This window comes from Mytilus trossulus, chromosome 9 (genome assembly GCF_036588685.1).
Source record: "Mytilus trossulus isolate FHL-02 chromosome 9, PNRI_Mtr1.1.1.hap1, whole genome shotgun sequence".
NCBI lineage: Eukaryota > Metazoa > Mollusca > Bivalvia > Mytilida > Mytilidae > Mytilus > Mytilus trossulus.
This window is the reverse complement of record NC_086381.1, coordinates 11398351-11410196: the sequence shown is the minus strand read 5'-3', so window position 1 is coordinate 11410196 and position 11846 is coordinate 11398351. Positions and strand designations below refer to the sequence as shown.

The following is an 11846-nucleotide window of genomic DNA, read 5'->3' as shown; positions in this document are numbered from 1 at the left end:
GTTTATAATATCTGGGAACAGTATATCTAATATATATGTTCCTGATAATATCCGTGATAAAATATGAACAAATTTTGTTTATGCACTCTATAAGGATACATTTTTTAAAAGTTTAAATATTCCCGCCAATTTTTCTTTGCGTGACCTTCACCTTAAAATTACAACAAATCTAAATTTAGAAACCGATTGACGTTTATGCTAATTTTACAGGTCGTGACCTGCGCAAAGGTTGCGACGCATAGTATCCCATTTCCACAGGAAGGAACCGTTTGCATGTCAGCCGACTGGATTTCGAAGTTTTTAATCGTGGATTTTTCTGTATTTAGTGAAAGGAAATTAGTTAAAGGATGACAGAAGATATCTTTAAAGGTATGGTTTTGATATTTTATACTTTTTGTCGATAGATTTCCTGTAAATATTTCGTATGCAGTGAATTTTGTGATAGGCAGTCTGTCGATTTCACAAACGCTCGTCTCCATGGTCAAAACATTTGATGTAATTGTCCTGAAAACAACTGATTTGTAACGAATTTTTGTTCGAATATGATTCGGTTATGAAGATGTATTCATATTTAGTGGGTGTCCTTTCTCATCATTCAATATTTAAACTAATTTTGAAGATTTAAAATTTGGTAAACAATAAGCCGAGTCCTCCATATTCTTTTGTTTGTACAGAAATTGTTTATCTTTGAACAGTTGTTACAGGTTGTATGAGTTGTGATGTTAATCAAGTTCTTCATATTATTTCAGCTCCTAAAAACAGGAAACCTCTGGGAAGATCAGAATATGAGGTAAGAAATGTTGATATATTTTCTTTGAAAATTTCGTTATCAAAGATGGCGGCTTGGTATTTCTGAACAAGTCGGCCATGACTGGGTCGTTTTACAACCGTTTAAATTATTTTCAGGGCGATAAAAGAGAAGGGTTCCATACAAAATAACTTTACTGTTGATTGTTTGTAATATTGTGTTCGATATTTTCAACATAAACTTTAGATCGAAGTTATTTGTCATGTGTCCAAAAATTGAAAGGGGGAGCAGCAGATAAATCAAAACATACAACAATTATTAACAGAAATCCTTCCTAGACAATGTATTTCTTTGAATAATATTTTGCTGCTAAAGAGAATGTTAAGATAGTTTAACAGGATGAGAATGATATATTGTTTACATGAAAATTGTATTTTTGAGGGGTGAAGGACATTGCTGTCACTACAGTATGCTAGCTTAGTTGGTCTTTAATTTCCTATTGCATGTCTAGTATGTCTGTGTTTTTCGTTGAGTCATTAAGAACAACAAAAAAGGACAGGTCAGCTTTATATAAATATTTTATATCAACTAGATCAGCATACTGATGATATAAATCTAATGTGCTAGTCATTAACTTGTCTCTGCTGCATATGCATGTGATATATGATTGATTATTATTAGATCTTATTACAGTCCAAGATTTTTTAATGAAAAACCTTTCAAAGTTCTTTTAAAAAAAGGTTAGCTTCAGACTTCTTGCAATATTTTGACTTTATAGAGGTACAAGTAAATTTAACCCAGAAAGAGAAAATATCTCACTTCAAAGTGAAAATAAAGTGATTGTTTTATGTCTAAATTCAAATACTAATGGATATGTCAATGGAATTCTGTGACAATTTACCAGACATAGCTTGATGTCTTACAATCACTTTTACTTTGTGTGTGTTTCTCTTGCAGTGTCAGCATATACAGGGACATCTTTGATATCCAGTAATTGCATACAAATAATAATAAGGTTTGAAATATTATACATGTACCACTGATTAGTTAAAAATATAGAAACTTCAGGGTATATTCTAATTTGAAACAATCCAAAACAAACCAAAAAGATATGGATATATAGAATTGGAGGTTTGGACATGATCTAAAAAAACAAAAATAAGTTGTCTCTTCTTTTAATTTAATCACCTATCATTGAGTATAAGGAGGAAAGACTGGTTAGCTCTTAGTCATAATAATGTGTTAGGTAGGAATCATACATGTACATACATATTTATTTTTGTTATTTACTAAAACTTTTTTTGTAAATCATTTTGATATTATGAACATTTGTTTACACCTTTAACGGTTCTTTATAATTTAGTTTATTTATTGTTACATTTATTTCAGCAGACTGGAAGTTCGCCTCCAAAGAAAAAGAAAACCAAAGAAGATTTTTATGCTTTTTGTACCATGATTTTGGATTATACACAGTATGAATCAAATAAACATGATGTAAGTAGTTAGTCAGACAAAAAGTCCTTGAACATTTAAAAATTTTAAAATGTTATGGAATATTATCTACTTCATCCATATTCTTATTAAGACATTTGTATCTGTTTTTACTCATCTGTTTACCGGACATAGCATGAACCATGGTATACCCATGTCTGTCCATTTGTCGTCAACATGTCGGACAATAACTCAAAACGCTTTAACCAATTTGCATAAAACTTTGGTGAATGTATTGACGTGAGCTCCCTTTCGTTTTTTTATTTTTTTTGAATTTTAGGCTTCTGAGTTACAGTCTTTTATTCATTGATAAGGGGAAATTTTCCAGTTTTCTGACAATAACTATAACACTCAGCAATTCTCATGAAAATTTGGTGAATTGTTTATATATATTTATGTTAGCTCTCTCTAGATTGTCATAGGTTTCAATATTACATTGAGGAGTATTTGAACTTTATTCTTTGAAAAAGGGAGGGACGTATCATGCACTCATGGTGCAGCACTTTATTTAAAACTAGCTATAGTTTCATGTTTATTTTAAACATTATGTTTCAATATGATAGATAATAAGAAGATTTGGTGTGAGACAACTCTCCATCCAAGTCACAATTTGTAAAAGTAAACCATTATAGGTCAAAGTATGCCCTTGACCCAGAACTTTGGCTCACACCTGCAAAGTAAATTAAAAAAGATTGTAATTTTTTATGAAATACTTACTTAATTTTAAATGTCAATTTTGTACATGTTTCATGATTGCTCAGAACAGCAAATGTTCCTAAACATCCGTATGCAGGATTTCCTAGAATGCTGTAAATAAAGTATATACAGTATCAAATAATTCAGTAACACACTTTATTTGTCCAAACAATGATTATTTTATTGCTACAATAAACAAATGTAACTGAATATCTAATTACAAATATGTAAAATTGAAAATTGATTGCTGATTGAAATTGATTTTCTGATCATTGATTTTAAAAGATCAAAGCCAATAACTTCCTGGTTGAGTGAACAATTATAATAGTTATTGTAAAATGTATTGGGAGGGGAGACATTTCCTTGGGGCAATTTTTCACACTTGGAGGTATAAAAGTACTGTAACCTACAAACATGTCATGATTTGTACAGACTAAATACTTGTATTTGTAAACATATGTCCTCAGGGGAAGAAAAAACAGTGGGGAATGCATATATTGCATTATCAGGAGCAAAGACTCTCTACAAACATTTTAAATTGTTTGAATCTAGAACACATTTAGTAATGTGAAAATGTATAATTACAAAGTGAAGCTTTTCTTATACTCTTTAACCAATTCATATATGAATTCAGATTGACTAGTGATCTAGATTGGACTGAAGAATTGTTAACTTGAATTTTTCAGGAAATGAGGAGTCAACACAATGCCAGTCCCTTAGACAGCAGTGGGAGTACTGCAGACAGTTATACATCAGACACAACCCTCTCAGCTGGTAGTCCCAGTCATCTATCAATGGGGCCAGATATGCCGGATTCAGGTAAGAATGTCTTCCTTGTTTAGTGATGTCCTCAGATACAATCATCCCTGGTATGAAAGTGACAGTCCCAGTAATAATTTGACTGGTACAGACTTGCTAGGATTTGATAAGTTTCCTTGACTGTTTATGAAATTGTTGAGTTGCAAAACCAGACACTACATTACAAGCCATTACAACTATCCTTGTTTGACCTTTGTAAGATCAAATTTCTTGTCTGTTGGACACTCCCATCAGTACAGACAGCCATTGCCAAGATTAATAAGACGCACTTTCTGATATAAGTCAGTATACATACCAGCCATTGATCCAGGTCAGATTTTGGGCTGTCTAACTCAGGATTTACTGTTTGTTCATTGTTTTGTTCATGTAGTAACAAACTTATCTGACAAGTAGATCTCTGATTTTAAGTTTGTTGTATTGTTACACCACTGACCCAAATAAGTCATCCACAAAATGTAGTCAAAATTTCTTGTCCTTAGAAGAAGATAAATGGAATTGTACAAAATAAATACAAATATTGCAGACAGAATCGAGAAAATCATTCATTATTTACAAAAGATTGATATAGTGATTTGATCAGACAAATTGTATGGACTTAAACCTCATTGTAGTAAAATGAAACAAATTCTCTTTTGACAAACTTGATTTTGTAATCGTACTATATTTCAGATGACGAGTCGTACGAGTTGATAACGTGTTTCTGTATGAAGCCTTACGGAGGAAGACCAATGATTGAATGTTCAGTGTGTGAAACATGGATTCATCTGTCGTGTGCTAAAATTCGTAAAAACAATATCCCCGAAACATTTGTCTGTAACAATTGTAGAGACAATCGCTTCACAAAGAGGAAATCTTCACGGACAAGAATTGAAAACAACAAATTTGTTGTGTAGTTTATAATAGTGCTATTGTTTTTGTTTACTATTATACATGTTATATACATAAATTTTATGTTTTAGAACAAATCACCATATTTATGTCTTTAATGGAAATTTAATTCATTTGCCCTCAATAATTCGTTTTTGTACATCTGAAGATTTTTAAACTGTCCTGTTACAAATATAAACAATTTTATCTTCACTAGATTAAACAACAAATGGTATTTTTTCTGGAAATAAGTGGTTATTGATATATTTAAGTGGTTTATTGTCAGAAATATATATATCATACTTCTGTCTATATCTTGAGCAAAAAGAAAATTAAATTCCCATATAAGGACATAATGTGGTGATATGTTTATCGTGCTGAGAATATGTCTAAATCCATACAGAAATCTTCATCTTGATTTTTCCACTTCAAAACTTGGACAATTAGTTTATAAAGTTTTAGACTTCTTTATTATTTTTTTTTAGAAAACAAGAACAAGTTTTTAGTGAAGCATTTAGAATTATGAAAGATCTGATAGATATTATGTTTACATTAAAATGTTTTTATATTTGTATGCACACATGATTTGTGAATTATATTTCCCATGAAATTTTTTGAGATGAATAGTTCTTAACCAATTGAAATTGAATTTGTCCAGTTTATGGAGAGGAAACATCAAGATGTAAGCTTTCTGTACTTAAATAATGTTTCTGTCAGTGCTCAGATTAGGGAGAAATCGAGGGTCAAGGCAGCTATTTTTGTGTTCATTTGAATTATTTCATTTGACAAAATAATTGTGTATAGGAAAATGATATCATCAAATTTATTATAAGATATATTATATAAGTGATAAGCTATTTTTACATGTACATATAGTTTCTATAATGCCAGTATATGGGATCTCCTAAATATCTGAAATCTTGACCTAGATATATTTTCAAGCACTTTTTGTCTGTAGTGGTTTATAAATGTCTTGTTGGTATACTTTATCCTCATTTCTTACAATGATTTGGTCTGCTGCAATGATCCTCACAGTCTATTGTAGGGTAGGTTCCTCACTTCTCATATTTTTAGCACCACTCTTTATTTACTTACTATCAACATTTAATTTTAGATCATTTGAAACCAGTTTCAAAATAATTATTAATTAGGAGAGTTTTAGTTTATTACTAATAATAATCCACTTTTTAATTTTTGTCATTAGAGTTTAGAATATATATTCACATGTGTATATATAAAAATATTGTGAAAGGGTTAAATTTATGGATATTTGTCTTCAATTGAAATGATAATATTTTAAGCACCAGCCTTCAAACATTATATGGTGATCCCTGAAAAGGTGAAAATAGATTAGTCACCACCCTTCAAACATTATATGGTGATCCCTGAAAAGGTAAAAATAGATAAGTTATGAGATTTTCACAGAATCTCCCTTACATAGAAAATCCTTATCATTGTAACAAGTGTGTGTAAACTACAACAAGACATGTAAACAAATCCTGCCAATTGTCAAAGAATTGTATAGTTACAGTTTTACATTTGTTATACTTTTAAATAATGTGAATTATGTTGATAATAAGAATATGTATCTACTATGTTATGAAACTGTTTTGCCATTGCATTGAAGAAATAAATAACCAATAATATTAGTAAACCAAGTTCATTTTCCTTATTAAAATACTAGAACTCTTGATAACACAGCTTTCAAAACGGGTTGAAATCATATTAAAACAATGTTTTTTCAACATAATTACAACCTATTTTATGCTTGGAATTATTGAGTTAAAATTTCAATTCTGATACCTGAAGTTTCATGAAGGTAACCATAGCACAGTCATTAGAAAAGTGGGAGGGGGAATGTCAGTACTTAGTTAAGAAATTAGACTGGTAGATATGAGAAATTGTATTCTATGTGTAGAAACATGTCATATATGCAAGGGCAGCTTTTCATGGTACAAAATACATTTTTCTTTAGATTTCTAAATTGATCAACATGAAATTGTAAATATTGAAACTAGTACCTCAACATTCCTCTGAATGAATTGTACAAATTTCTTTTTGTAAATAAAAATAACAGTAGATATATTTTACTAACTTAAAATTTCCATTGTTTGAGAATCATTATGCAATTGCAAACAAAGCTTTCATTAGTCTTTCATCTTTGTGTCTCTAAGATAAAGCTTGGTTTCTTTTATATGTAATAAATTTATCATGATGATTACTTATCTCAGTCTAGAACATCCATGTACTGAATCAAAATTTGTCAGATTGTGCATTGTCTGCTTGGAGTTTTTAATGTCATTATTTACGTCCTACATAGTTTTAGCAAGTATCTTTTAATTAAAACATTTCTTGGAGGAAAGTGTAAAATATTGTTTATACCTAAAATAATCTACATAATTTCATTGTAAATGAACACATCAGTATAATCATTGGCTCTAAGTCATTGGAGTTAGACATTTTAAAATGTCATTATTTTGGTGCATTTTCTTAATGTTCATGTGATATTGTTTTTAAACATTATAGGGAAACTGTGAACGGAAAATAATGATAATTTTTGCATTGGCTTTATAGAATTTGAATTGCATTTGTGTATCCAAAAAAATTTATGCGTCTAAAAGTAAAACCAAAACTAATCCAATTTTCCTTTTTGAAATTTCTATAAGTACTAAGATAGGAAATAAATATTTCTGAAGCAGAAAATAAAAAAAATGGAGTATTTTAATGTAGAGGGTCACATACTATTGAACCATTTATCTGATTAAATAAAACTCTTGGCAGACTATAGGTACATTACTTTGTTGCATTGTATTTTTACATGAGGCATTGGAGTATTTTACAAGATTTTAGTATTTGTTAAGTTTTGTTTTTGAACGTTATAATTTATTATTTTAAATTGAATTACCTAAGAGTAAGGTTTCTAGGAACTTGCATGTTTGTGCCAGTTTGTCAAATCAACGATGAAGTATAAAAAGGTGAATTTGAACTTTTCTTTTTACGTAAAATTACAAAAGTTTTTAAGCAAATCCTGATTGAAGTAAAAATTTAAATTTATGCAAATATTAGATTTTTTTAAAAATCAGTTGTTTACAAACCAACATGAATGTCTGTTAAATGGCAGAATACAAGTCTCCATAGAAATTTTTGAAGATAAAAATTGAACGCCTTGCTATTCATTATTGACAAAACCTAGAGATATTATACATTTTGTATAAAAATTAGAAAAAGTTTTAGCAAAACTGTTGTAAAAAATGTGAATAAAATTATACAAATCAATGTTTTAATTGTTTGTTGTTTTTAAAATGTGTTCATCATGTCCATTTAAACATGAGGCATTGTCAGGTTTATTTTATGATCATTCTATAATTTGGTACATACACTTACTTACATGTGATTGGTCCATAAGAGTTTCCCCAATATCCACCAATGTTGTCTCTTTGTAGAATCCTGGTCTTGAATGCAAGTGGTCATGTGTTCAATCTTCAGCCTTTGCAAATCAAAAACTTTAAAATTTGCTGCTTTAAAGCAAAACATGTAGCTCTTAGGAGTATGAGCTAGGATTTGTCAGCTATTTTTATACGACCGCAAATTTTGAAAAAAATTTTCGTCGTATATTGCTATCACGTTGGCGTCGTCGTCGTCGTCGTCGTCGTCGTCGTCGTCGTCGTCGTCGTCCGAATACTTTTAGTTTTCGCACTCTAACTTTAGTAAAAGTTAATAGAAATCTATGAAATTTTAACACAAGGTTTATGACCACAAAAGGAAGGTTGGTATTGATTTTTGGAGTTTTGGTCCCAACATTTTAGGAATTAGGGGCCAAAAAGGGCCCAAATAAGCATTTTCTTTGTTTTCGCGCTATAACTTTAGTTTAAGTTAATAGAAATCAATGAAATTTAAACACAATGTTTATGACCACAAAAGGAAGGTTGGTATTGATTTTGGGAGTTTAGGTCCCAACAGTTTAGGAATTAGGGGCCAAAAAGGGACCCAAATAAGCATTTTTCTTGGTTTTCGTACAATAACTTTAGTATAAGTAAATAGAAATCTATGAAATTTAAACACAAGGTTTATGACCATAAAAGGAAGGTTGGTATTGATTTTGGGAGTTTTGGTCCTAACAGTTTAGGAAAAAGGGGCCCAAAGGGTCCAAAATTAAACTTTGTTTGATTTCATCAAGAATTGAATAATTGGGGTTCTTTGATATGTGGAATCTAACTGTGTATGTAGATTCTTAATTTTTGGTCCCATTTTCAAATTGGTCTACATTAAGGTTCAAAGGGTCCAAAATTAAACTTAGTTTGATTTTGACAAAAAATTAATCGGTTGGGTTCTTTGATATGCTGAATCAAAAAATGTATTTAGATTCTTGATTATTGGTCCAGTTTTCAAGTTGGTCCAAATAGGGGTCTAAAATTAAACATTGTTTGATTTCATTAAAAATTGAATAAATGGGGTTCTTTGATATGCCAAATCTAACTGTGTATGTAGATTCTTCATTTTTGGTCCTGTTTTCAAATTGGTCTGCATTAAAGTCCAAAGGGTCCAAAATTAAACTTAGTTTGATTTTAACAAAAATTGAAATCTTGGGGTTCTTTGATATGCTGAATCCAAACATGTACTTAGATTTTTGATTATGGGCCCAGTTTTCAAGTTGGTCCAAATCAGGATCTTAAATATTATATTAAGTATTGTGCAAAAGCAAGTCTTTTCAATTGCACAGTATTGCACAATGGCAAGAAATATCTAATTGCACAATATTGTGAAATAGCAATATTTTTTTTTAATTAGAGTTATCTTTCTTTGTCCAGAATAGTAAGCAAGAAATATCTAATTGCCCAATATTGTGAAATAGCAATATTATTTTTTAATTGGAGTTATCTTTCTTTGTCCAGAATCAACTCAAATCTTTGTTATATTCAATGTATATTCACTTTTTACTACCAACTGATAAATTAAAATAATCTTTACCATTCAGTGATAACAAGCAGTTTTTTTTACATCTTAATATTTATGATGTATTTAAATGAGTAGTTATTGTTGCAAACTCCATTAGAAATTTAATTGAGATAAATTTGGAATAAGGGAAAGGGGGATGTGATTAAAAAAATTGGGTTAAATTTTCTCATTTGAAATGAAAAATTTTGACATAAATTTTTTTTTGAGAGGATTAATATTCAACAGCATAGTGAATTGCTCTAAGAGAAAACAAAAATTTTAAGTTCATTAGAACACATTCATTCTGTGTCAGAAACCTATGCTGTGTCAACTATTTAATCACAATCCAAATTTAGAGCTGAATCCAGCTTGAATGTTGTGACCATACTTGCCCCAACCGTTCAGGGTTCAACCTCTGCGGTCGTATAAAGCTACGCCCTGCGGAGCATCTGGTTAAAATAGTCAAAATAATGTGTCCAGGGATGATATTTGTACAAAGCTTTATATTTCAGTTAGTGCCAATGAGACAACTTTTTTTAAGTCATATTGTGTAAAAAGAAAACAAGTATAGGTGTAAGTACTGCCTTCAACACTGATCATGGGCTTGCACCAAAACAGCAAAATATAAGGAGCCCAAAATGACAAGTGTAAACTATTCAAACAGGAAAATCACTGGTCTATTTTATATGAAAAATTAGAAAAACTTATGAACCTAATAAAAAAAATGTCAACAGGCTTCTGACTTATGACAGGTGCAAAGCAATGCAGTGGATTTCAACAATTTAACAGGTGCCGATCTTCATACCTTGCAAGTAAGCCAAGTAGTTAAGGCAACTACTTATACTAAGGTTTTGTTTCAATTGTCCATTGAACATGTCCTCAGTTTCATTATTCAGCATCTGCTATATTTTCTTTGTTATGAAAATCAACCACTTTATAATTCCTCTACTGATAAAGTCCGGCACATCATTTTCCAAACTTTTTTCTTCATGCTTGAAGTTATTGATTTGATATTTGGTATATAGTTTATGACCAGTTAAAGATCATTCATGTATTTTATTCTTGACTGATGATTTTGTGCAGTTTTAGTCCTTGTTTTTTTTTCGCGAAAAGTCAGATTCATGATTGAATAAGATCAAGTTTGAATTTTGTTCTTGTCAAAGATTTTGGGTAGAGTTATGGTCCTTGGACTACATTATATTCATGCAAATAGTCAGTTTTCCACTCTTTTTTGTTATGTTTGAAGATATTGATTTGATCTTTGGTATAAACTTTTATCTTACCTTCTATACATATCAAGGAGTGTGATTGGTTAAAAGCCGCCTCGTTGAAACCATGTATATTTCATTTTAGGTTAGTAGGGAGGCGGGGCTCATCTCATACATGGTTAGTAGTGGTGTTACGTCGGTTTAGATTCCTTACAAGGTAGTAGGGAGGCAGGGCCTATTTCATACATGGTTAGTAGTGGTGTAACCTCCCTTCATAAAAACAAAACAGTACTGAAAAAATTTCTTAGTTAAGTTTCTCAATGCTACCAGTATTTAAGACTTGCTCATTTTGATAGGTCACTAGTCTAAATTTCACACGTTAAGATAGTTGGTAGATAAATTTGTTACATAGTGTGCTAGTGACCTAATACAGTATAAATTGAGTCAGTAAAAATTCCATATGGGGTGAGAGTGAAAGCACACTATGTAACTTATTATACCATGACGATTTACAGATCAAATTAACTGATATTCTTAAAAGGAATTTAATTAAAATATTGCGACATTTAAATATATCAAATGAGAAAAAATGCATATTTATATTGTACTGACACTAGATAAATGCTTGTTTTGGGCCCCTTTTTCCTAAACCTGAAGAACCATTACCCCCAAAATAAATCACAAGCTTCCTTCTGTGGTTATAAAAAGTGCGTTAAAATTTTATTGATTTCTATTTTATACTAATACTTAAGTTATTATCGGGAAACCATCCGTCTTCCGACGACGCTGACAGTAATGTGATACCAAAAACTGATTTCATAGTGGGTAGAAAAGATTTTAAATATTTTTAGGCATGTATATCTTAAGAACATTAATTGGGCAGCAGTGATCATCACATGTGAATTGAATTTCATATACATATACATATAACGCAATTTGCCAAACACTTAAAATCTTGAAAAATGTCTTCACGAAAAGATTATGGAGAGACATTCAAGGCTATGACTAAATATAAAATCTGTGTATTTACAAAACCTTTCAAGGACATCTTTTGATTCTTTGAATGGTTTAATATTGGTATT

General features: G+C 30.4%; 1 protein-coding gene across 3 annotated transcripts; it reads left to right on the top strand.

Annotated features, from left to right (window-relative positions):
• Positions 1-215: 215 nt before the first annotated feature.
• LOC134685106 (PHD finger protein 23B-like) lies at positions 216-7897 on the top strand. 3 transcript variants are annotated; one of them, XR_010101257.1, is made up of 6 exons: positions 216-369; positions 750-790; positions 2138-2242; positions 3622-3754; positions 4424-5960; positions 6015-7897. XR_010101257.1 is itself a non-coding variant. In XM_063544541.1 (5 exons), the coding sequence occupies exons 1-5, from the start codon at positions 348-350 to the stop codon at positions 4645-4647; spliced, it is 525 nt and encodes a 174-aa protein (XP_063400611.1). In that variant the 5' UTR covers positions 216-347; the 3' UTR covers positions 4648-7897. The 3 variants fall into 3 exon arrangements, 2 of the variants coding, with proteins under 2 accessions (XP_063400611.1, XP_063400612.1); XM_063544541.1 differs by having other exon boundaries at positions 4424-7897; XM_063544542.1 differs by having other exon boundaries at positions 221-369; positions 2141-2242; positions 4424-7897.
• The last annotated feature ends 3949 nt before the right edge of the window (positions 7898-11846 follow it).